Source organism: Pagrus major, chromosome 8, assembly GCF_040436345.1.
Source record: "Pagrus major chromosome 8, Pma_NU_1.0".
Lineage (NCBI taxonomy): Eukaryota > Metazoa > Chordata > Actinopteri > Spariformes > Sparidae > Pagrus > Pagrus major.
The window spans coordinates 6,917,160-6,944,092 of NC_133222.1; the positions used below are offsets into that span (position 1 = coordinate 6,917,160).

The 26,933-nt window shown below is 41.6% G+C and overlaps 2 protein-coding genes across 2 annotated transcripts; both read left to right on the plus strand.

Moving 5' to 3' along the window:
- Nucleotides 1-588: 588 nt before the first annotated feature.
- endouc (endonuclease, polyU-specific C) lies at nt 589-3,775 on the plus strand. The gene is made up of 8 exons (XM_073472340.1): nt 589-677; nt 847-903; nt 977-1,076; nt 1,160-1,271; nt 1,357-1,478; nt 2,752-2,864; nt 3,026-3,176; nt 3,294-3,775. The coding sequence occupies exons 1-8, from the start codon at nt 667-669 to the stop codon at nt 3,567-3,569; spliced, it is 942 nt and encodes a 313-aa protein (XP_073328441.1). The 5' UTR covers nt 589-666; the 3' UTR covers nt 3,570-3,775.
- A 612-nt stretch (nt 3,776-4,387) lies between these two features.
- On the plus strand, nt 4,388-25,175 carry polr3b (polymerase (RNA) III (DNA directed) polypeptide B). Its single transcript, XM_073472652.1, has 28 exons — nt 4,388-4,543; nt 4,903-4,935; nt 5,416-5,472; nt 5,552-5,616; nt 5,721-5,796; nt 6,273-6,373; nt 6,623-6,714; nt 6,808-6,925; nt 7,221-7,329; nt 8,135-8,257; nt 10,741-10,857; nt 10,938-11,072; nt 12,260-12,421; nt 13,425-13,625; nt 13,793-13,955; nt 15,111-15,264; nt 15,367-15,441; nt 15,544-15,642; nt 15,764-15,891; nt 17,356-17,565; nt 18,059-18,217; nt 19,323-19,440; nt 19,547-19,689; nt 21,894-21,997; nt 23,015-23,181; nt 23,879-23,992; nt 24,139-24,312; nt 24,809-25,175. The coding sequence occupies exons 1-28, from the start codon at nt 4,472-4,474 to the stop codon at nt 24,936-24,938; spliced, it is 3,399 nt and encodes a 1,132-aa protein (XP_073328753.1). The 5' UTR covers nt 4,388-4,471; the 3' UTR covers nt 24,939-25,175.
- The last annotated feature ends 1,758 nt before the right edge of the window (nt 25,176-26,933 follow it).

Genomic DNA, 26,933 nt, shown 5'->3' on the forward strand with positions numbered 1-26,933 from the left:
ACATCTGGCTCTCTAATAAGCAAATGGACTGAAGGTAATTATAGTTAAAATAAAGGTGAAATATGCACTCAGATTGATCGCTTGTGTTGGATATTTGCAAAACATGCTTTCCAGTGATGGGATGTAACTAAGTACATTTACTCAAGTACTGTACTTAAGTACAATTTTGAGGTAGGCTACTTGTACATAACTTGAGTATATCTATCTCTGCTACTTTATACTCCACTATATTCATCTGATAACTTAAATTTGTAGTTACTTTGCAGGTGCAAGTAGCCATCTTCACATGTATTTATTTATTTATTTTTTATTTATTCATTATATCTTCACTTTTACTCAAGTATGACTTTGAGGTACTTCTTACAACACTGATGCTCTCTGTGAGAAACTGTGGGCTATAAATAAAATCAGAAATAAATCACTGAAATGAATTTTACTGTTAAACTTGTGATCACTGTATCACCATTGTTGCATGTGAACACACTTGGCAGAAAGCGCCCTCTGGTGGCTGAAAAGTAAAACATGTGGACATGCTGCTCATGCGCAGTTTGCTTCACATGGTCCTGCGGGGTATTAGTGCGGGTGGAGACTGGACCTGTAGTGAGACAGACAAGAGAGTAGTCTGCTGTAGTCGAGCTGCAGGAGAGGAAGCTTGGAAGAAGTATCATGGCTGCAAGGTTTGTGCTTTTATTTTTGTCCAAACACTGAAAATGAATTCCCTCCATGTGGACATTGTTGTAGTTGATAACTCTTTTATGACTGCACACAAACTAGTGATATTGTTTGTTTTTTTAACTTAATGTTGGACAGTTGACTAGATGAAGTCTTTTTTTGTGTGTTGTTCAGGTTCTGTGGAGTCCTTGTCCTCCTCACAGTGTCTCTCAGTGGACTGAATGCATTAAGGTACAGTAAAAACATTTCTCATGAGTTGTTGTGTTTGTCAGTATTTGTCAGTTGTCTGTATTTCTCCTCACAGACCGGCTGTAAATCAGGAACTATCCAATATTTTCAATGAGCTGTGGAGGCTGGATGTGAACCGCATGACACCTGGGGTGGACTACACAATCTCTGTCCAGGTACGGAGCCTCTCCTCATTCAGACCACACTTATATCTATATGCATAATGTATTTAAAAACAAAAACTATTCTGTGTTTCAAGGGAAGAGCCAGTTTTGTGACCCAGGGCAGCCATGTTGTGCAGGATCACGCCTCACAGCCTCTGTTCTCCAACGTTAATGAGGGCAAACTGAGGAACTCAACCACCATCTCCCGTGAGTGACGGACACAGTTTTTCTCCATCTCAGCTCGTTTTCAGATCTCACTATAACAAATAAAAATGAAATTCTGTGTCTGCAGGATTCACCAGACTGTTGGACAACTATGAGCGGTCCACAGGCGTGGCCGAACGAGTCACAGCAGAGGAGCTGACGGAGATTAATCTCTTCCTGGATGCCGTCTTACAGACAGAAGTCATGAAGGTACCATCTGACATGTTACAACCAGTTGCACCTAACAAGCCCCACCAATGCGTCATTTCTTACACCTGTTTGTTTTCTGGGTGTCTCAGGCCTCTCAGAGTAAAAACATAACGTATATAACGTATACTATAAGTTGTTTTGTTTCCCACTGACTGTTTCCAGTTTTCCTACATTTTGTGGTTCTGAGGCTGCAGCTGAGCTCCAGAGGGAGGTTTGTCTCTTCCTGCTGAACACATTCACTTCATGATGTTAGAAAGTTAGAAAACAACAACATCTGAAACATCTGCGAGCAGCTGTGGAATGCTGCTTTGGCCTCAGCTGTCTCCCCGGAGACATTCAGTGGAAAAAATATGGACATGCAGTACTTGTTGTGTTTGGAAGAAGAAGAAGGCATGTTTGTGAGAGGTGGACTGTTAAACTGTTAAATTAATTAAACAAAGAGCATTTTAAAGGGGAAAATAAAATGAAGAAAATGGACATGGTAGTCATGGGAACAATATAAAGTGCAACTCCGCTATTTTACACATTGAAGTGTGTTTACAGGTCTTGGGAAGTACGACTGCATATGTGGGAACAGTAGTATAAAGCCTCCAGAGGAAACTGAATGTAATCTGATAAATTGCATCCAGTGATGTCACTCTAAGCTAAGTTGCATTGTTGGTAATGTAGGCAGCAGGTTTTTAAAAAACAGTCCATTGCTCCAACATGTCGATACAGCAGAACCAGAGATATCACCTGTTTTATTCCACACGTTCTTCTGCCTTTTCATAACCTTGTGCCTACATTACCCACAATGCAACATGGAAAAGCTTATACTAAATGTAAATATATTCTTACAACATGTTTCTGATAGTTAAATAACAGTAAAATTCCTCTGGTGTCATTCTTTAACCTTTATTGAATCCCCGTTAGCTTCCACAGAGTGGTTACAATTCTTCAGTGTTTACTTAATTTTATTTTTAACCACGAAAATACGAATTAAAATAGTGCACTGTCAACAAAACCAAACAATACAGTGCAAATGAAAAACAGATGAAATAAAACTTCACATGAAACAACAAACCACAACAGAAAAGAAAAAAATATGCAAAAATAGCAAAAATACGTGATGGAAAACTTGAATTACAAACAAAAGCAAACGTTTCCAGAAGATAAAAACAAACATGAAGGCAAACAGTCAACAGTAATGCCATTAAAAGATGTCAAGTTAAGTTAAAAAGAATTATAGCCATATTTCATTGACTTGTACGTCCTGAATGTGATTCCTCCTCAGCGCGCTCACAGGTACCTGGTGAGCAAAGGGAAGTCCAGCTCTGACCTGAGGCAGTTTAAGAGCCAGCTGAACTTGATCTGGTTCCACCTCTACCACAGACAGAGGAACGCAGGGTGAGAAACACCCTGACAAACACCAGCAGACGATCACGTCGTTAAATCAGCGTGTGTACGGAAAGCGGTCGAGGGATTTACTGCAGTTGTGTGAAGGATTGTTTATGACCTGTTTTTGAAGTAGTATTTTATTTCCCTGTGGTATTTCTAAACATTCACAGCCTGGACTCAAGTGGATTCGAGCATGTTTTTGTTGGAGAGACCAGATCTGGATCAGACATCGTCGGTTTTCACAACTGGATCCAGTTCTACCTGCAAGAGAAAAACAGCCACTTGGACTACAAAGGATACAAGGCCAGGGACCATGACTTAGTGAGTAAAACAGTTCATCAGACTCTTTCTGTGACAACATAACAAATAAATAAACTCTTGTCTTTATTATCCACCCACAACTGTGTCTGACTTTGTCTTCTGTGTTTCTGTCCGCAGCCCGATCAAGACGACCACGTCCTGAACCTCCAGTTCAGCTGGCACGGTTTGGTGAAGCCCGTCGGCAGCGCCTTCATCGGGACCAGCCCCGAGTTTGAGATGGCGCTCTTCACCATCGTCTTCCTCCTGAACACAGACAGGAGCACCACAGTGGTGGTCAACATCGACCAGTGTCAGATGGAGCTGGTGGTCATCAGACACGGACGCTCCCTCGGGACGGCGTACCCCAAACTGCTCAGCAGCAACAGCAGACATCTCAGGCAGCACTCACACTGATGTGGAGGCTCCTCTGATGCAAAGTGATGCTCACATCCTCGTCATGTTCACGACCAAGAATCTGAGGCACCAGTGCACTGTGGTTAATACAGCAGTGATAGTATAGTGCAGGACTTAGATGTGCACGTCTGTAATTTTTATCAGGATGATTAACTTGATTTATTGTCATATTTCAATAAAAGTAATGAATTCTTTTTAAAATCAAATATTTGATGTGTTTGATGTCCCCTTCTTGTTACCTATCATTTTTTACCTCCAACGAGGAGGTTGTGTTTCCACTCGTGCCCATTTGTTGGTTGGTTCGTCAGCAGGATTACACAAAAACTCATCTACGATGCAGAGGTGCAGATTGAGGGACGGATCCAGGAATGTTCTCTCACTTTTTTTAACATTGCCAGTGAGGGTGTTTTTTCAAAAATTTTGTTAATTTCTCAGGGAATAATGGATGGATCTTGATGAAATAAATCAGGTGTTTTGTAAGTACAATTTGAATTTGAATATATATCATTCTTCCACTATTCTACACAAGTAAAGTACCAGTACTTCAAATCACAATACCTGGACAAAAGTACTTTTTTTCACCACTTGTTTGGAGGCTACAATGAGTTTAAACTGTATATTTTCACAGACTTCTCCTAGATAACCACTCTTACCTAAATACATACATGAATCCTCTGTACCTGATTACTGCAGAGGATAAAACAACAACGGATTTATTGTCTATTTATCAGCAGCACAAAACGAGTCAGAGCGGAACCCTTTCTTTGGTTCCGCCGGCACGGACGTTTTACAGTGGAGCACACGAGAGAGGAGCATGCTGGAGCGACTTCCGACGCCGTACAACAACACTGCCAGTATGAGCAGAGGTTTACGTGTTTAGGGCTGAGCAGGAGAAATAAATCATGGAGGTTCTTGGAGGAGAGTTTTGTGACATGAGTCCTCAGGAGCTGGCGGCTCCTGTCAACACTGTGGAGGTGAGTTCAGAGCGAATAAACACTGAAAGTTTCACACCACGAGTGCAGAGAAGCTAACATGGTGGCTAGCATGGTGGCTAACAGCACAGAGAAACACAACACAGCAGAGGAGGAGGAGGGTATGAACCTGAACTACTCACAGTGTGTCAGTTTGTTTTGGTCTGAGTGCTGAAAAGAGTCAAATTTATTTACTATTTTATTTTGAAAAGACAGTTGTTCAACTCATTAACGTTTCCTTACATTAGTGACAGCTGCATATTTAACAGTGTGTCAAGTACAATGTTTAATTTAGCTTGTTAACAACAGAGTCCAATGAAAGTATGTGTTTCTTTTTTAACTTCTTTTATTCTTTTTGACAGGAAAAATGGAAACTGCTACCAGCCTTCCTGAAGGTAACATAACTCACCTGCTGTTCATCCCAAACATTTCACTTTTTAATATCCTACATCTCCTCTAAATCCTCTGTCACGATGTATGTACCCTTATATTGTGGTTGTTTAATTGATAGAGTCTGTTTTCCTTAAATGCTGTGAATTACTTACAGATGAAGAAACAATAAAAGTCACAGTCAAATCTGATATTGCCTTAAATCCTGCTCCTGCTCATTGACTTGCTTCAACCTTGCTTACAGTGTAGGGCTGCAACTAACAATTATTTTCATTGTGGATTACTTTATCGATTAATCGATTAGTTTTTTCGCCTATAATAACAACAATAAAAACAATAACAAATGTCTTGTTTTGTCCTCTACTCAAAGATAGGTTGCAATTACCTAGTAGTCGACAGCACTGAATATCATGTCAGGATTTATGTTGATGATTTGCAGGAAAAATATTTTGCTGTGTAACATTTTTTGACTTTCTGTTGTCCAGGTGAAAGGGCTGGTGAAGCAGCACATCGACTCGTTCAACTATTTCATCAACGTGGAGGTAAAACACGACTCCAGTTTGAGTGACTTTGTGAAAGCTGTCTCAGCCGCATCTTGACTATGAATGTCTTGTTTTCTAGATAAAGAAAATAATGAAAGCCAATGAGAAGATCACAAGTGATGCTGATCCCATGTGGTACCTCAAGTAAGTCACACGAACTGTCCTCGCCTGCATTGACCAACAGTAAGCAGCATGTAGCAGCTTCTAGTTTCAGCTCTGAACCAAAATATTTAAATGTTTTCTTCCAGATACCTCAATATCTACGTCGGCATGCCTGATGTTGAAGAAAGCTTCAACGTAACCAGACCAGTATCTCCTCATGAGGTGAGCTTACTTTGTTGTGTAATATTCAAGAATTTGAACCATTTTTTAAAAATGTAAGTTTGTCTAGTGGTAGTTGTAGTAGTAGGTCGACAATTTTTTATTAGAGACAATGTGTCAGTTGGGAGAAAATTGCCTAAAATACAAAATATTTGATGGTTGCAGCTTCTCGAATGTGTGAATTGGCTGTTTTTCTTTGTTGTATATTATTAACAATTATATATTTTAGTGTTTGGACAGTTGATCAGCCAAAATAGCAATCTTATTTGTTCTTAAAAACTTACAGCATGATGCATGTTTCTCCCAATGTTTTGATATTTCATGGACTACATGATTAATTGATTACTTAATATAAAGATGAATGAATGTATGAAAAGAAAAATCATTCATTGTAACCAAAACAGGGATATTTGGTAATCAATCTGACAAAATGTCTCTGCTGTTGAGATACAGCTCATCATTCCTGTCTGTTTCCACAGTGTCGTCTCAGAGACATGACCTACTCGGCGCCCATCACAGTGGACATCGAGTACACCCGTGGCAGCCAGAGAATAATCCGCAATGCACTGCCCATCGGAAGGTATCATTGTTTGTCTTCCTGTGTCCCACAGTGTCACATCAGGGAGCTTCTGACCTTCATAGTCAAAACGTTAAAAGCCAAAAAGCCATTTCATCAGTCTGAATCTAACAACTTTTACTCAACTTCACCACCAATAAAGGCTGCTCTCCTTTTATCTGAACTGCAAAACAACCAGTAATCACACACAGTATAACAGTTGTCGTACTCATACAATATTCTTGTTAACGTTTTGAACCCTGCGCTTCTCAGGATGCCAATCATGCTGCGGAGCTCGAACTGTGTTCTCACAGGAAAGACGCCCATGGAGTTTTCAAAACTTAATGAATGTCCTCTGGATCCAGGTACACAAAGGATTTCAAAGAATGATGTCTAATGATTATCAGTCCATTTTCATAATAATGATTTATACGCTTCATTGTTTTATTTCTTCACAGGGGGTTATTTCATTGTAAAAGGTCAGGAGAAAGTCATCCTGATTCAAGAGCAGCTGTCAAAGAATCGAATCATTGTGGAGCAGGACAGGAAGGGTGCAGTCGGAGCCTCGGTTACCAGGTACTGTAACAACATCTCACAGATTGTAGATATAGATTTCTAGCTAGTAAAACACAGAAATCCTGCACAAGAAACTCAGACTGTATGAGTCGATCGATGTCAAATGGGCTCTTGAATTATGTCATAAATTCCTACATTTGCTTCACAGTGTGATGTTGATGCTTAAACAATATATTGTGCAGTAAGATAGATTTATATATGACATGTTTATCATTAGTGTCCATTTCTCTAATTTTTTGGGGGAACTATTCACTTTCTCTGTCAAACCTTCTGCTTATTCTTTCTTGAATAACAGCTCCACTCATGAGAAGAAAAGCAGAACTAATATGATCGTCAAACAAGGCCGATTCTACCTGAGACACAACACGCTGTCAGAGGATGCCCCGATCGCCATCATATTCAAGGTAAAAGAGTTGTCGACGATGATGATGAGCACTGATACAGCTCAGTGATACTTTGCTGCCACTAGGGGGAGCTGCAAGACAGCTAGATGATTTTGGAAACTGTGTTATCTGTTTCCTTCCCCAGAGACTTAAACCTTCTGTTTGTTTCCACTGTAATTTATTGGATTGAACTGAACTTTTCATGCCTCACTCTGCTTTACCACGGCCCCCTGGATTGTCCTTAATAGATGATTTCACGCAGCATGAATAACGCATGTGTTTAGTAAGAGGTTTGTTGCATGTTGTCGGAGGTCAGCATTGTTATTAACTCGTCTTCAGATTCATTTTCACGTGTCGCCCTTTGCTCTCGATGAAAATGTCACTTAGCCAGCTGGCATCATTAACTTCTCTCCCGCTGAGGACGGATCTCCCCGAACATGTCGTCGTGTGATCGTCAAGTGTTTGGATATTATCCACAGGACTAGCATGTTTGTGTTCTCGCTCTGTTTGCTGTGCGCTTGTATATCCTGGGAGACTTCTTCCCCGTCTCTCCTAAACGGCTGCAGAAACAACCTCGTAATCATTGTGGTACAAGACGGATCAGTTCCCACAGCTTCACATTTCCATAAGCAAATGTCAGACAACCTTATGACTCCCAGCTCACCTCTCCCTCCCTGTATACACACTGCTCCTCCTCATGACTCCTGGCTCACCTCTTGTTCCAGTTACCAGCTACAGAATGTCATTTCACCTCACCTACAAGGTCTTTCTGTGGACACATGAATTAATTATTGATTAATTTTGTCTTTGCTTGTCATTCACTCAGGGCATGGGCGTAGAGAGCGACCAGGAGATCGTGCAGATGATCGGTACGGAGGAGCACGTCATGGCCAGCTTCGCCCCGAGCCTGGAGGAGTGTCAGAAGGCCCAGATCTTCACACAGACTCAGGTACCTCATGTGCGCCAGAGCTGAGTGATCTGGTTAAAGTCATTATTACAAAATTAAAGGAATAGTCAGCTAAATTTTAAACATAAACGTCAGTTAACTAGTACTGAAGTTACATACAGGTGTGGACAGAGACATTGCTGAAAAATGGCATATACATCACCTGGTATCGTATCGCTTGTGTACTCATCAATACCCGACCCAGCATCTTAGACCATATCAGAAGCATTTTCAATAAGTTGAAATATTAAGGGTGCTTTACAAACATCTACATCGTGACTCGACACATTTTAAGTTGCAGCTTGTTCAGACTGAGTAATACAGAAAACAGACATTTGTAGGTTGATAACATGAAGACATATCATGAGGTTATGAGTCAGCTGGGGTGAATTATCAGTCGGCACTAATGGGCCCATTAAGTTTGTGTGAGGAGCAGGAAGTCGTTCAGACACACAAACGAGCGACTCCTGCCTGTTGACAGAAGCTATTTTCTTTGTCTCTCTGTGATCAGATGACTAAGGTTTTGTCTTACCGGCCAGTTAAGTAATGCTTTTCATGTGTTATTCAAGACGCCCGCGTGTTTTCTTTGACATCTACAGATGAATGCAATCGGCCAATTTGTTTTTCATAAAGATTATGTTGTTAGAGGAGCCACTGATGCATTGATGAGGCCATATTTGCTTCCTAGCAACCGGTCGCCGCAGCTCTCATGTTCCTCTGTCCGCCAGCCTCCATGATGTCTTTTCATGGTATTCATTGGGTCATTGTATTGTGCACAATGACGCCTAAATCTATATAATTAAAGGCAGATAAGGCTTAAGAAACATTGTTATCAGATTATGATAAGTAATCTTCCTTAGCCAAATTTGATTGTCATCTTTTTTTTTCTAGTGATATACACTGAGACATCACTGGATTTCATCAAATAATATCATTTTTAATTTCTCTGATTTAGACAATAACTTGTTTTTCTACAGAGCTGTCCTCAGGTTATTTATGATATATATGTTTTATAAATATTATGCATCATGGTGGGCAGGGTGGGTGGTCTTACTAAAAGTCTTCAGCCTCATTAACCTTTGACCTCTTTGGAGATCTGTGGAGGGCTGCAGAGGCACACTGAGTCAGGTGTGTGTGTGTGTGTGTGTGTGTGTGTGTGTGTGTGTGTGTGTGTGTGTGTGTGTGTGCCCTTTGTGATTCACTTGACCTCACACAACCGGATACATGGCATTTTCTTTGCTCCTCCCCAAGAAAATTCCACACACATGAATCATTTTACAATAATTTTCACTTTAAACGTACGAAAACCAACTGCCTCTGAATGCATCAGTTGATAAACATATTGTTGACATAGCCAGGTAACAAACCTTTTAATACCAAGTCAAGTTTCCCCGGTTACATCGAGTATTACAAGCTTTCATGTATCAAAAATTGTGGAACATCTTGTGGAAAGACTGTGACCAAGTAATTGTAAATCTTTGTTGCATGTCTTCCCTCTATCTCTGCTCATTATCTTTCATTTTTCTACCATCTTTAGTCAAAACGTCTCCAATAATATCTGAATAATAATGCAATCAGTCAAAATCATAGACATAATAACTTATTCATTCTCGGATCAAATATTTCCGAACTAAATCTCTACTTATCTTAAAATCTTATCTCCAAGTTGTTTATTCAGACAACTTATTCAAAGGTTGGATCACTGAAGGCACTGAAGGAACAAGTCAGAGAAAATAAGATGCTGTTCTCAAGACACTTGTGCTTATTGCTGATGATGATATCTCACAACCCCTCTCCTCCCTAGTGGTTAAATTTTAATTTATTATTAATTATTTATTTTCATTGTCTTGTGTTGGTGTCTTTGTGAAGGTCTCGTTACCAAATTTGTTGGATGGGTAGACGGGCTTATATGTTTTGCTTTTTGCAAACATGTTAAAGCTGGAAAAAAAAAATTGTTTTCCCCAAACTTAGTAGACAAGTTTTGAAACTCTGGCATCCTCGTGGTACAAATATTTAAAATGTTTATGAACAACAATCTCCTGTTGACTGATATTTCTTAGTGATGCACAATATGTATTAGCTCGTTATTCAGAATTTAATATTTTTGGGAGCTGATGATACAAAACCAGATTGCTGTCATTGACTTAAGTGCAACATCTACACACTCCAGTACAGAAGGTGGTGCCATGCACCTTTTTTAAAGTTGGTTTGTGATCTACCAATAAGCATAAAGAAGAAGAAGAACAGTGCGCTTTTGTCACGTTGTTGTGTAGACGAGAGACACAAACATGGCATTGCTGGTGTGGGCAGAAACTGTAGGCTATGAACTTTTAAAAAAAAAAAGAAATACAAATATGTGAAATTATTGATCATCTTATTCTGTATCGACCGTGAGAAAAAGGTAATTATCGGTCATTTGAATCTGCTGAAAAAAAATCCATAATGTGAATCCTTACTCTTTCTGACCTCTGCTGTGTCTGTCTCAGGCTCTGAGGTACCTCGGGAACAAAGTGCGGCGACAGCGCATGTGGGGAGGCCCCAAGAAGACCAAGATGGAGGAGGCCAGAGAGCTGTTGGCGTCTCTCATCCTCACACATGTTCCTGTACGTTGACAGACGGCGAGAATCATGGATTTCACTTTGTATTCTCCACAGAGTATAATCACTGTGTATTTTGTCTTCAGGTGAAAGAGTTTAACTTTCGGGCAAAGTGTATTTACCTGGCTGTGATGGTGCGGAGGGTGATCCTGGCTCAGGGGGACAACAAGGTGGACGACAGAGATTACTATGGCAACAAACGTCTGGAGTTGGCTGGACAGGTAAGCCTCTCTGCACCCGTCTTTTTTTACTGCTTGTATGTAATCCGCCGTTCGGTCTTTTATTGTACATGTGTGACAAAAACGTGAAGGTCCACTGAGTTCAGTTTGTTTGTGAATTTCTCAACAACATTATAATTGAGCCACAGTTGAGCTGTGACATCAAAAGGCACCCTGTTGATCTGAGTGCTTATTCATTTCTTTCATCTGAAATGTGTTTACTACCTTGTCTTTGCTCATAGAGCCACTAGAAAACAAAACAGGCTTCATGCCTTGTATTAATAATACAAGAATAGAAAAGTGCCAATAATGCTCGCATGCTTTAGTGCCAATGGATCACAGCACTGGACCAGAGGACAGCGGCGGCTGCCGCCCTGATCTCTCACCTGCATCTTTGTTCCTGCCTCCTTCCTTTAATAAGACTCTCATTATTTTCCCTCAGCTTTGTTTTTCTCTGTTTTGTTTTCGTCCCCCCTCCTTCCCCTTGTATTTCAGCCTGGCTTTGTCAGGAGAGAGATATGCGGTGGCACCAAAATCCAAAGGCTGTGGAAGCATGGGGATTTTTCAGCACCGTGACAATAGAATTGCTGCCTTGACTGGAGCGATTGAGCTAATCCGCAGGCCCGGCTCTGATAATGTAATTACTGCTGTCTTAAGGCCTTTAATTTCCCCCCCCCAACCTGCTCTGTATAAGGAGCAGGAGATGGGAGGAGGAGGGGGAGGGAGGGCACAGAGCCTTCTTTCAATAGGGGGCTTACACACTAACAACGCCAGCAATCTCCTCACTCTCCAATTATGGTTCCCTGACATTCAACTAATTGGCCTGGCTGCGCGACGGAAGCTTAATTTCTTTATTAATTTTAAGCAGCGCTGCCTGTTTGTTTTGATGTATGCTAATGCACAGGGTGGGTGGGGGCTGTGAGAGAGGTTGCCTCCTGTAGGACAGGGACCTGGGACAGGGGCCGGGTCAGGCTTATCAAAGAGCCGGCGCACCTGGTTATTAAATCTGACTGTAAACGCACCTCAGCACTGATTAGAGGCTGCAGCAGGTGTAGGGTGCCACGACATCTGAGAGTCAGACTGTGTGATGACTCTATCTCTGAAACTTGACAAGTGAATCATATCAGTCAAAAACTGTCTTACTGATGAAGGTCTCTCTCTCTCTCTCTCTCTCTCTCTGTCCTTTCTAGCTCCTGTCTCTGCTTTTTGAAGATCTGTTCAAGAAGTTCAACTCTGAACTGAAAAAAATCGCTGACCAGATCATCCCCAAGCAGAGAGCCGCTCAGTTTGATGTGGTGAAGCACATGCGGCAGGATCAGATCACCAACGGGATGGTCAATGCCATATCCACGGTGAGTCCGACTCCATAAACATAAACTCTTTGAGCAGCGAGTGCCTGCCAATTTTTTTTAGTTTACTTAATGTATAGTGTGATATAAAGTACTTTAGGTGCTAATACATGAACACAAATGACAACACCTGGCCCAGCCGGCACAAACGCGTGTCCCAAGTGAAAACACTGCGCTCTCGGCACAGGTGAAGGTAACAAACGTCAGTTCTCAAGGGAGCGTTACGCTAATCAGAATGTTTCCACAACCGCAGTAGTAAAACAAACATTGTGTCTGTGGAGGGATGAGTACTGCTGCACAGAAGAAAGAGAAAAAGACACGGACGAGTAGAGAAGAGAATAGAAGAGAAGAGAAGAGAAGAGTGACAAGTGTCATAAATATGCCGATCCATAGAGACACGATCTGTTATAGCTTCATCAAACTGGTCTGGTCCAGTCAGGGTTGTTTGAGTGGAAGTGGGCTCAAACGGGTCCTGTCAGCTTGTCACTTAATGTTTCATACTATAGTGCCCACAGGCTGTGTTCCAGTTTTTAGGTGTAGCACACTCTAGAAGGCAACAATGTGTGAAATGGACCTCGCAGAGCTTGCTTTCCTTTCTGTTTCCCCAGTTAACATCACTTTTTTACCATTTGAAACTTGAATTTACTCTCATGAGGTGTTTTTGATGAAGAAGAAAGTCGTAACTAATAAAGCTTTAGTAGAAAGTAGAAGTAAAGTAACAGGACAGATTGAAAAGTTGAGTTAACAAAGTTAATGAAACACCTGCGTGCAGACCACACACCTTTATATCACAGCTTTATCTGCTGAGTCTTTGCATAAATCTGCAGCAACACTGTTGTCGCAGCAGTATGATGTTAACAGGTGGAGGTTTTAAAAGTCAGTTGCAATTTAATCATGAATACTCCTCCAATCAAAAACCTTTTGAAAGCACCAGCATGTTTGTTTATTAATACAACAATCTTATTTCTACTTTTAATAAACAACAGTGAACTCTCTGTGTCCACAGGGCAACTGGTCTCTGAAGAGATTCAAGATGGACCGTCAGGGTGTGACCCAGGTCCTGTCTCGTCTCTCCTATATTTCGGCTCTGGGCATGATGACCAGGATCTCCTCCCAGTTTGAGAAGACGAGGAAGGTCAGCGGGCCGCGCTCCCTGCAGCCGTCACAATGGGGCATGCTGTGTCCGTCTGACACCCCTGAAGGAGAGGTGAGTGAGCTGCAGCGGCCACACCTGACTGAGCCAGTGAGAGGATTGTACTGACAGCGTGCAAACTGATGTCCGTGTTGAATATCTGCCAAATATTATATATGTTATCATGATGAATGCTGTCCTGGATGTGCAACGAATCATCGTATCATCGTTTTGGTTTGTAGGCGTGTGGTCTGGTGAAGAACTTGGCTCTGATGACGCACATCACCACCGACATGGAGGACGGTCCTATCATCAAACTGGCCTTCAACCTGGGAGTGGAGGACGTCAACCTGCTGTGCGGAGAGGAGCTCTCGTACCCGAGCGTCTTCCTCGTCTTCCTCAATGGTAAAAACTCCTCCGCAGCGGTGGAGCCTAAGAAACGCAGAGAGAATTACCGCTGGATGCTGTCGCTTTAGATCACTTGAAAAGAAAGTTTAATCCTCCCTGTTTTGAATGCATTGCTTATGAACATGAAGGGAAAAATATTCTGTTTAGTTTACAGAAGGCAATTTTGTGTTTTGCAGGCAAGCTGATAAGTCATTAATTTCATGGCAGCAGTAGGTATTATTCTTGAGTCAGAACTTGGCCCCTTAATTACTGTATATGTTTGTCTTGCCACTGATAACTGTCAAATTATATTAGCTGCCATACCATTTAATTAGCTGCGAGCAGCAGGTGTCAAAGCCCTTCAGAGTGTGTTCGGTGCGACTGTGCCCTCACACAGAGGCAGAGCACAGTGTCTCCTCTGTTCTCCAGTCATTTGTCTGTCAGACTTGATATGAACAAACCCCCTGCAGCCAGTTTGAGCTCTGCTTTCACCGGTCGTGGACGCTTCGCTACTGTAAAACGCATGCTGTTCCCTATTTTTCTTGCCATTTAAGTTTATGGATGGCAGTTTTTGAGTCAGTATTTAACCCCAAAGCAGATTTGGTTCATTGGCGTTATTACACAGTAACTTCAGTAAAGTCTTTATTCTATTGTTAATCTTTAATTTTATTTTATAAATCTGCAATTTTGATTGTGGATAAATGGTTTGAGTACTTTTTCAAACAAAAATGCCAAACATCTCCATGTTTCAGCTTCTAAACTGTGTAAATTTACTGCTTTTCTTGACTTTATATGATAGCAAGTGGTGGTGGGAGGAGTAATAAGATCCTTTACTTAAGTAGAAGTACTTTTGCTACACTAGTAGTAAAGTACTTATGCAGAAAAATGTCCCTGTGACTCTTCAGCTGTTATATATAATACCAGTGGGTTATTGTAACTCATTAATGTCTGAGCCGCATTTTAGTGTTGTCATGAATTAATATCCTGATAATTTTCTCTCGTAATCAATTACATTTAAGGAGTTTGGTTTGTTGAATGTCAGAAGATAACGGCAATTTCACAATTTTAGTTTTTGTCCAAACCCAAAGCAGTCCAAAACTTAAAATTCTGAGCTATATATAATACAAACATCGTCTCTGTCTTTCTCTCTGTCCGTCTGTATTCTGTCGACAGGTAACATTCTTGGTGTGATTCGAGATCATCATAAGCTGGTCAACACCTTCAGACTGATGCGCAGGGCCGGTTTTATCAACGAGTTCGTGTCCATTTCCACCAACTTGACGGACCGCTGCGTCTACATCTCTTCTGATGGAGGTCGTCTCTGCAGGTGGGGAAGTCTGGACTTTTTACGCACACAGGCAACAATAATATGTTAAAAGTGACTCTTTAGTAGTTTGACAATGTTCTGCTTCCGTCTGTTCTCCATCAGACCGTACATTATAGTGAAGAAGGGACAACCGATGGTAAAAAACAAGCACATTGAAGATCTGTCACAGGGCTACAGGTGAGGCTGGGAGTCTTGTTTGAGATTGCAGATTGTCAAGATATTGGTTTGTGTTGTCATCTTGATTTTATCATTTCTGAAACACACTTTTCTCGACTGCAGAAACTTTGAAGACTTTCTGCACGAGGGCCTGGTGGAGTACCTGGACGTCAACGAGGAGAACGACTGTCAGATCGCCCTTTATGAGCACATGATTTACAAGTGAGCGCCACACAATTCAGCTGACGTATTAAGAAAATGAGGAAAAGGTTCTCCTAATTTGTTGAAGTCATTCACCGCACTGGTTTCACTGCTTCTTTTCATTGGTTTCTTATCCCTGCAGAGACACTACACACTTGGAGATCGAGCCCTTCACGCTGCTCGGGGTGTGTGCTGGCCTCATTCCCTACCCCCACCACAACCAGTCACCCAGGAACACATACCAGTGTGCTATGGGCAAGCAGGCGATGGGTAAGACTCAGCTGGGCAGGTAGCTTCAGTCAGCAGGCAGGTCATTAAACTGTGAGGATCTCAAATCCTCTCTCAAACATCCTCTACACAGCTGCAGTGTTTACTTCTGTGCATGCATACGCACAAACACAGATCCTGACAGTAATTTAATCTTGCATCAACACTGTTCTTAAGCCCCCTAAATCTGCAGGTTCAGAGTTTAAAGTTTTATTTGCACAAGTTAAAATCATACAAAAGGACATTAGAATAACAAACACTAAAGATACAAGCAGCCTGCTGGTTCGTCTCCCCCAAAAAACTCTGCTCCGGCTCTACTTCTTGTCAGAATACATTTGTATGTGTGATTGAGTGTTTTTCTTATGTGTGTGTCAGTGTGTGTATGCGCATGGACATCAAACATGGGGCGCTTGCGTAGGTTCTCTATTGTGCCGTGTGTGTGCGGAGGCCCTTTCCCTGCCAGTCACCCAGAGTGTCATTAGCAATTCATTGTGTCTGCTCTGGCTGTGCTCAGGGGGTCAGTGTGCTCAGCTGCGAAAGACCACAGAGTGCGCACCCGCAGCTCCTTGGTAACCAAAACTTCCCCAAACGGCCCTGCTAACATTCGTAAGAGCCACGGTCACCCCCACCCCACCGCTTTACCTCCATCCGTCCCTTCCTCCCCCTCCTCCCATTATTACAAAAACACAGACTGGAACTATATTTGGCCCAATATCCTCCGCCTTGTCTGTTTTGTGTGGACGGCCCTATACATGTGCAAATCTGCTTGTGTGGCTCGGGCCTATTATCACGCACTCTGTGCTTGTAGCCTGATTGTGAAGTAATAGCATCTGACAAATGTCAAGGCTTCCAGGGAGGCCAGACTATATGCCATAACTCTCCTCCTCCTTCAGTCAGCTGCTATGAGATGGTGTTAACTAGGCCCTGCCCCGACACATTAAAGGATAAGTTCAACCAAATAATTCAGTCGTTATCTACTCACCCTCATGCCGATGGAAAGTTTTGAAGGTCATTAAACGTTTTTGGAGCTACTCAACATAACACCGTTGCAGCATTCTCCCAAACACCTGAAGTAGATGGAGACTTGTTTTAAAACCATAAAATGGCGCCCTGAGATCCCAAATTGAGACTTGGAATACACCTGATGAGCTGTATGGAGCCATTTTATGTTATTTTTGCGATTGTTTTTTACGTTTTAAAACTAGTCCCCATTTTATTCAGTTGTTTAGGAGAATGCTACGACACTGTTTTGCTGTGAAACTCCAGAAATGTTTTGTGGACTTTCCATCAGCCCTGGGGTAGGATAAAGACAGAATTTTCCTTTTTATGGTGAACTTATCCTTTCAACACCTATGACCTGCATTGACAGAGATAGACGGTAGATGTACAGTACACCTTAAACTTTAAAGAAAAGTCTCTGTATGTTGTAAGAGTCATTCATCTTCTCTCCACGTCTCCTCTCTCCAGGCACTATCGGCTACAACCAGAGGAATCGTATCGACACTCTGATGTACCTGCTGGCGTATCCTCAGAGGCCGATGGTCAAAACAAAAACTATCGAGATTATTGACTTTGAGAAGCTGCCTGCTGGTCAGAACGCCACCGTGGCCGTGATGAGCTACAGCGGCTACGATATTGAGGACGCTCTGGTCCTCAATAAAGCTTCACTCGACAGAGGTGAGAGGTGATATGTTGTCAGTCTCACAGGATTATAGGATTTTAGTTGAAGGCTTTCATTGGATTTTCCTTAAACGTGCTACAAGGAGTTTTTAACTGCTTATGAAACAGTCTCAGTTTAATACGGATGCCTCTATATGACCCATGTAATCAAACAAGACCATCAGCAGGAAGATAGGCTGAAACTGAGGTGTATGAACGGTGACGTTACCAAAACAAAGTTTGATCTGTTTCATCATCGTCATATTACAGTTATTAATCTCACATGGCCACAAAAAGACACATTACGTCAAAGCTATGCGTTCTGCAGACAGCTGATTATAAAATGAAAAATATTTTGCACTCGCCAAATCAAGATTTTTACGACAGGAGTTGGTGGTCCTCATACCGCTTTAATTCACAGTGGCTGTCAGACTCTGCTTTAACAAAGGCCTCTCTTACAATATGTTTGAAGCAGGCACTTTAACAGCCTAATCTCTATATTTCCCTGCAGGATTTGGCCGGTGCCTCGTCTATAAAAACGCTAAGTGCACGCTGCGGCGTTACACCAACCAGACCTTTGACAAGGTGATGGGACCCATGCTGGATGCTGCCACACGAAAGCCCATCTGGAGGCACAGCATCCTGGATGCTGACGGCATCTGCTCCCCCGGTGAGTGAGTTATTCTGAGACCCAGCGTGCCTCACTGCTTCTAACATGTGACTGACTACATCATTAATAATACCGCTGGATTCGACCTTAACTGGTATATTAATGTAAGGGATGATTTAACGCTTCAGTGTTTTTAAGTGTATCAGTTTACTTTGCTGGCATGAGTTTGTAACTGATGTTTTCCAGGTGTTTAAGGCCTCATGCAATTATATCATCAATAAATAAAAAAACTAAAGAAATACAGGAAATAAGTCTTAAATTTGATTTTTGTAGTGTCATTTCTTAAAATGTGTGATGGCTTTATAGTTTGATTCTGTTATTCCTGCTTGTGGAGAACTACTGCAGGAAAAGAAAGGAGCGTCTCTGTTCACTAGTCTCTATTTATTTACCTCTTAAAAATCTCTCAGTCCAGTACGGACGGTTGGCGTTACAACATTAACGGAGTCTCCAGCTTTCTTGATTAAGGCTTCATTTTGTGTTTACATTCACACAACACGACCCAATTAAGGACACTAACGTGGTGCAATGAGTTAATTAGCACACTTCATGTGCTTGCCTGTATTTAATTGTTTGAAAGCCAATCAGCAGATACTGACAGCATCCAGAATGACTTCAAAACAAAAAAGTCGTCGACAGGTTGGTTGACCAAATGGTGATTGAGTGGAAACACGCTGTCCGCCATGCCGAAGACTCCAAGTTGTACATATTCATTGTGATATAAACATTTAATTTACAGATAACTTCAAAACAACCAAGTCTAATAGAAAAACATGGGGTGAAAATTAGAGCCCGACCAGCTTATAGCAGATATTATTGACCGGTGTTGATATGAAAACATTTTTTTTTTTTTTTAGAGATTATAATGCAGAAGAAGATTTTTGGGCTATTTATAATTATTAAATTCCCAGTGAAGTTTCTTATGTCAGTGGATTAATGTCATTAAGGACAATAAAGTTCATTATTGCTGGGCTCCAGTGAAGATCAAGAGAGAGGCCGTCTGTCTGTGCACATCTGTTCTGTTGTCGCTGAGTTACCTGTAATAACTGAGTGTAATTGTTGTTGACACTGTGATAAACATGTGCGATGTGTTTTGTGTGTGGCACAGGTGAGAGAGTGGAGAACAAGCAGGTGTTGGTGAACAAGTCCATGCCAACTGTCACCCAGACACCACTGGAGGGCAGTACCCAGCCAGGCCAGCCCCAGTACAGAGACGTGCCCATCAGGTGAGAGCTACCGCCGCCGCCCTCAGCTTGTCTCACCTCGCTGTCAACTCACCTGTTAGACTTCTGTATGTAGAAATCACACTGGCTATTCTCTCTCTCTCTGCAGCTATAAGGGCTCGACGGACTCGTACATCGAGAAGGTCATGATCTCATCCAACGCCGAAGATGCTTTCCTCATCAAGATCCTCCTGAGGCAGACCAGGAGACCAGAGATAGGAGACAAATTCAGCAGTCGGCACGGACAGAAAGGTGCGTACCTCAGCACATTGTCTTGTCTCTTGAAAAGAGCGGCACACTGAGCTTCAAACCTAAATGTGCACAGTACAGACGACTGCATTCATCTTCAACCAGCCCCAAATTTGAACCTGTCATGAAAGATTGTAAATGACTAGGGGGAAAAAAAAAAACTTTGGTCGTCTCCGTGCTGGAGCATTTGTTGAGTCAAGTCCCAGTAGCTGTTGCTCTGTCACTGCCCCCCTGTCCTCATCTTTCAAGAGCTCTTTTCAATTAATTGGCTCTTTGTCCTGTGCCAGACTATGCAAATTTATTACACCCCAGCAGTATTCTGCTGCTACTGGGGGAAAAAAGTGTTTACAACCTCCATTGTTTTGCAGCACCTCCCCTATAGAGGGCTTGTATGATGTTTTAATCAAAAAGCTAACTGGCGCCATGCATAATTTACTCTCCTCATTAACGCTGTGGCCACTGGGCGGTCAGCTCAGGGTGGGACAATGTCTTCTGTCTCGGATAGTGACGAAGAGAGAGGGGTCGCCGGGGGGTTAGCCGAAGGGAGATCTGGATGGAAAGATCCCAGATGTGCAACTGATGGACATTTTTTTTTAATCGGAGCTCTTTGAAGTCACTTTGAGGTGTTCGCAGCTTCTTCAAAATCAAGAAACGCTTGTGAAATCTTTTATTTAGTTGGTTTTGTGTGTAGGAATAACCACATTTTCTTTGAAAGTTTTCTTTCAAAGTTTTATTATTTTAAGTGAATTTGGCCACAGCAGTAGATCTCCCAGCTACTCATGACTAGTCTCATAAGTCCTGGTCAGCAGAGCAGAATAAGTTAATTATTTACCGGTCACACACACACACACACAGCTGTGGAGGTGGGGGAGGAGGTGGAGGGTTTGTCAGTAGTAGGGGCCCATTGTGCGAGCCGCCAGCGTGGAGCTGTATGAGCTGTGATGGAGGGCTCTGGACCCTTGCTGTTGTCTTGCCTTTCTCTGCTGATTTCATGCCTCTTTTATCATTCACTTTCACACAAAACAAACAACACCGAGGATGTCGGCTATGGGAACTAGTGTCTCTCTCTATTCCTGAATCTTTTTCTGTTCAACTTCTCCTCCATTTTCCACTTTCCTTCCTCCTCCTCTCTTTTCCTCTTTCATCCTACTTTTACCCCGATATTCAAACGTTTTCTTTTTAGTGCCTTTTTCTTTCTTTTTCTTTTCCCCTTTTTACCTTTTCTTCTGGCTTTGCCTTTTCTCCTCTCTTTTCACCTTCTTCCTGCTGTTGGATGACTTTCCAGTAAATCGCTGCACTTGTTCTCAGTCAACATCCTGCTACTACATCCTGTAAGGCATCAACAGTCTGCTGTGTCGGTGACCGCCCGGCTAATAGTGAATTTTTCCCACGTGCACGGATTCAATTTCTCCTCTCCAGTTGATCCCCTCCACTTCCTCTGAGTTGAACTGAAAGTCATGGATGTGTAATCCCGGTCTCCCTGTCAAGCTAAGCACCTTTCTCCACTTCCTGCTCTCCTTCTCTTCTCTTCTCTCCTCTTTCTCTTTTTTTTTCATTTGCAAATGGGCCTACAATCTGTTTACCCTGGCCAGGGAAGAGTGCTTTGGCCCCTCGGCAAACATTTGCACTCACACTTAAACTCCTGGCTACCAGGGCGCTCGTCCCCCCACGTCATGTGAATCAAAAGACGACCCCGTCTGTCCACATGAGTATGGAAATGTCATGCTCCACACCAGGTCCACACCGAGCCTCCCGGCAGCAGAACACACAACAACACATTTTACTTTAAGTCTGCTCATTTGTTTGTTAAAAGTGTGTGGGGAAAAACAGATTATTTTCCTCACATTAATCTCTTGATTATTATCTTGGATTAGTTAAATTCTGATTCTTTAAATTGCTTGTTTAGACCATCTTATGATGATAAATTGAGAAAAGTGTCTAATCCTTACATGTAAAAAGCTGAAACAAGCAGCAAGTTTGGCATTTTTGCTTGATAAAGGACCTGAACTATCGATTAAATGTCAAAATTATCCTCTGTTTTCGTAATTAACTAACTTTAGATAAATACATTAAAAGTGTTTTGTGTGCTTTACCTGTAATTTCAGTAAAAGTGCAGTCACACTGCTGTGTGTACAGGTGTTAATATGTCTTTTTTTTCTTGTGTGTGTGTGTGTTTGTGTGTTTGTGTTTGTGTATGTGTGTGTCAGGTGTTTGTGGCCTCATCGTCCCGCAGGAGGACATGCCGTTCTGTGACACGGGCATCTGTCCAGATATCATCATGAACCCTCACGGATATCCCTCCAGAATGACGGTACGACTCTTCACAGCTTTGGAAGAACAAGAGTTTTGTAGAGCTGAAACTAACAATCATTTTTTAACCCAAATTAATCTGCAGTGATTTTCACAGTAAATATTTAGCATTCTTGTTGAAAAAGTGACTGAAAAGATTCACTAATTATCAAAAAAGTTTGCATAATAATTTTCTGACAGTTAATTCATTATGCCTTATCATTTCAGCTCTGATATTCTGTTCATCATATGTCAGGCAGGTCGATTTAATCTGTGATTTTCTGTGATTAGACGCTCAATCTGAAACCTCATAGACAGTCGGTTGTTGTTTGTGATTTTTGGCTGCGAGCTGAGTCTGAATCACCTCCGTCTCCGTGTTGACCGTCGCTCTTCATAAGTTTGTGTCGGCTCTTCTGAGACAAAACCCTCATTATCCCCGCTCCTCTCCTCTCTGGGTTATCATTGGCTTCCAGAGCACACGTCCATTGACGCCGCTAAAGCACCAATCTCACTGTTCACAAACAGATATTTGTTGCTGCGGAGAGGGCTGCCAGCGACGCCGCCGCCTGTAGCGGTGTGTGTGGAAGTTTTATCAAACATGCACAGTACATCTGAACTGTAGGATGGTGCTGAATGTGAATGACATGAAACTTGGCTCTGTTTCTGCCTGCTTTTTGTGTCTTACACTGTAAAAAAAACTGGAGCGATCTTTACTGCTGAAGTTGTCAGCGGCAGCGTGTTTGCTCGCTCTGGTTGTCATGGAAAGGACTCAGAAATGTTTGGCTCGGGAGGATGTTTCTGCGGCCTGAGAGTGAAATGAGAGTAGGTGTTTCCTTTTATGTGACGGGGTCAGGGGTCCTCTGGGTGCGACCTCGGTGGAATTGTTGAAATCAGTCATCCTTAGACTGCCGGTCCCACCCCGAGGGGTACATGTGTAATCTAATCTCACCCACAATATCAACATTTGGTGCCAGGAAAGAGTGAGATTTATGGTATGAGCTGAACCATTGTTGCATTTCTCTGCGTCCTATTCTGTCAGGTGGGAAAGTTGATTGAACTGCTGGCGGGGAAGGCGGGAGTCCTGGACGGGCGATTTCACTACGGCACGGCCTTCGGAGGCAGCAAGGTGAAGGATGTGTGCGAGGATCTCATCCGGTACGGATACAACTACCAGGGCAAAGACTACGTCACCTCAGGAATCACCGGGTAATAAAGAGATTAAGTCTCATCTCATTAGACTCATACGCCATTTTCCAAAGCATGATTTTCTAAAGGGCTGTTTTCATTTTTTTTTATGAAGAAAACCAGCTTGTTGAGTCATAAAACTTGTGATAAAAAAAAAACATAATTTCCAACACATTACACTTTATTCTCAGACTGATAAAGGACTGTTTAAATAATTCTTCCTTGTTGGTGTCTTCAGTGAAACTCATATATCTGATTCTGAGTTCAAGTTAATTATACGTTTCAGTTTGTCTCCTCTCGTTGTAACTTCCGGGTGAGAGTCAGATAGTGAGGAGAGAAGTCATCAAACGAGACTTAATAAAACTTTGAAATATCTTGGCAGCCAGGTGTCAAATATAGGAAGTCTGAGCTTCCCATTGGCACTTGAATGCACCATCATCCTCATGATGTTTTCAGCATCAAGTGTCTCTCCTACATAACCACAAGACAATGATGTAACTTTGATTAACAGATGAATCCATCAGTCTGTAAAAAAAAAAAGTCATTACTAGAGCACAACATTTTTTTAGTTGTTGGACAAATAATTAAAAAAACAAACATCAGTTAATTTTACAAACATATTGAACAGAGCTGAAGTAGCCGTCCCAAATAAGTAACAATTTTAGTGTTGACTTGATCTGTTATGGATGCATCATCTTGATATTTGTGTTTTCCTCAGGGAGCCTCTGGAGGCTTATATCTACTTTGGACCGGTGTATTATCAGAAACTGAAGCACATGGTGCTCGATAAAATGCACGCCAGAGCCCGAGGCCCCAGAGCTGTTCTCACCAGGTAAACTCAACGATCTTATTGTAATTATAACATGAAAAGTGTTGCTCTCTAATGTCAATATCACCATTACTTATGTTGTTATTATTAAGCTTTGTGAATGCAAAATACATTCTGTCGTCCGTCTCGTGCGTCTGTCCCGCCATCAGGCAGCCGACGGAGGGTCGCTCCAGAGACGGAGGTCTGCGTCTGGGAGAGATGGAACGTGACTGTCTGATCGGCTACGGAGCGAGCATGTTACTGCTGGAGCGCCTCATGATCTCCAGCGACGCCTTCGAGGTGGACGTGTGCGGACAGTGCGGCCTGCTGGGATACTCTGGGTGGTAAGTTGAACACTTCTTTTGACACCTGTTGATCCATTTTTCCCCGGAAGCCAGTGTACAGGCTAACCTTTTAACTCTTGTACAACACACCTGGAAAGATGGACGTCAGAGATCACATGATCCAGTGTGTATTAATGTTTTCTGAAAGAACAAAGAACTGTGATATGATGTAAGGTTTATTGTTTATCATTTTTACTTCACCCCCACTGCAGCTGCGCTCTCATTGGCTGCTTAATCTCTGGTCCTTGTTCATCACAAGCTGGAGCTGGACAATAAACAGAGCTTTTTCTAACTATTTCAATATTACGACAGACCAGATTTTGAAGAAATTACTCAAACAGATTAAAGGATTATCAAAGTTTTTCTCGATTTATTTCATAGTTGACAGCTAATCGATTAATCGTCGCACCTCTACTGGACGATAGAGCCAGAACAAAGTACAGTCATTAGTCCTCTACTTCATCTCGAGTCTGATTCTCTGTCTTTTCTCTCCCAGGTGTCACTACTGTAAGTCTTCCTGCCACGTTTCCTCCCTACGTATCCCGTACGCCTGCAAGCTGCTGTTCCAGGAGCTGCAGTCCATGAACATCATCCCCAGACTCAAACTGTCGCGCTACAACGAGTGACCAGGACAGAAACACAGTCTGTGTGAGTGAAAGGTTTAGTTAGATATAATTTACAAAGTCTGAAGCTGATTCATTTGTAAAAGCTGTTAGAGCAGAAAGAAACTTTAAAAAAAGTCATTTTGACATTTTTGTTGGTGTCCACGAACCAAAAGACTGAAGTTTCTTGTTTACGTTGATACTTTCTCATTATGCTCTTTGTATGTGTACATAATAAACACAAAACGACTATTTCGTAAACAGCTGCTGTGTGTGAATACTTTTAATTTGGCACTTCCTGTTTAAATCGATATACAACATTTGATCGAGTATGAAGTAACAACACGACGAACAACATCATTACTTTTATGTGTTTTAGTGCTTAAAATAAGTTAGAGTTAGATTTCAAAGTAAAAGTAGTATTTTTAGTAGTTTTAGATGGTTCAGTGTGTTTCTAAACTAAAGAGAGACACTGGTTTTTGAATCAGAGACCTGAAACGTTCTCGAGCTACAGGTAATCCATTACTGTGGTACTTTTGTCAAAGTTATCTGATTGTTGAGGCAACCAGGTGACATCACTGGCTCGAATCCAGGCTGTTGCACGTAACGCCTCTCTCCCTCCTTTCTGTTTGTTTTGTCTCTGTCTATCTTGAAAAGGCAAAATGCCGAAAAGAAATTAAACTCAACGCAGAAGTCTATGGAGTCACTTATGGTGCATTCATGTGCTGATAAAAGCTCTGAAATCTGAGACATGTCTCTCACAAGTCATTTAGTTAAAGAATCAACCCGATAAAACAGACAAAAATACAAAAACAACATGAAAATAATAATAATCTGACAGCTCTTCACATTAAAACAATTCTATTATCTATATAATGGCACATTATCCTACACTGGTGACGGTCCGTGCATCAACATCCCAACAGGAGTGAAAATATCAGCAACAGAATAAAAATACAAATTATTTTAATTTATTCTCAAAAAAATAAATATAAATCAACCTTGCTGAATAATAAAGAAACTAATAATTGCTGGACAGCGCTTTATTTAATGTTCCTGAAGATCTAAATTCATCTCTGTGGGAGATATCATAGAATTGAATCCATAAAAAATTAGTATATTTTCTAAAATTGATTGTCATGATTTATAGCAAAAAATAATACAGAAAAAAATCAAGCAATTTTTCTACTCAGGATTACTTCCATTAGCAGTTAATATCTAAATGTTATCAATTATGAATTATTTCCTAAAACCCAAAGATAATCAGTTTATAACTGTAAATGAAGGAAACATGCAGATATTCACATTTTAGAAGCTCAGACCAAAGAATTTTTTCATACAGCCCCAATTTAAAAAAAAAGAAGTTTGGGACCCTGTGTGAACAAATAAAAATGAAAGTGATACTTTGAAAATCCTTTGTAGAAATATATAAACAAACAATATATTTAATGTTTTACCTCATCAGCCTCATCCGCCCCAAAAAACACCTGTTAGGAACGTTCCACAGGTGAACCGGTTCGTTGGTATCAGGTGATGGTATCGTGATTGTGTGTGACCTGGACATCCTCGAGAGGCTCAGACGTGGGGTTACGTTCACCACTCTGTGAAACACGGTTGCATAAAGGATGTTACTACATGTGCAGGAACAGACCGTTAACGTTTGCAAATGACTGAGTTCTGTTTCAAGTAACATTTTACACAGCATCTCAACTGTTTTGCAATCAGGGCTGTTAATCAATTACTTGTAAATAGTTTTGCTAATTGTTTGACTAATTGATTAATCAACCAATCATCAGGGCTTTCTAGTTTTTTGTAGGTTGTGATAATAAAAACACAAAACGTGTGAATCCCCTGAAAATCTATTGAATTATCACCCAGCTCATAGTAAACTTGACTTTTTAGGTAAAATGTAAATTTGCATTTACATGTGAGCCCATTAGGAGCTAATCATCTGCTCATAAAACCATCAAAATGAGTTTTGTTAAGGTGTTTTTTCTCAGCAGACAGTGAGGAGGATCT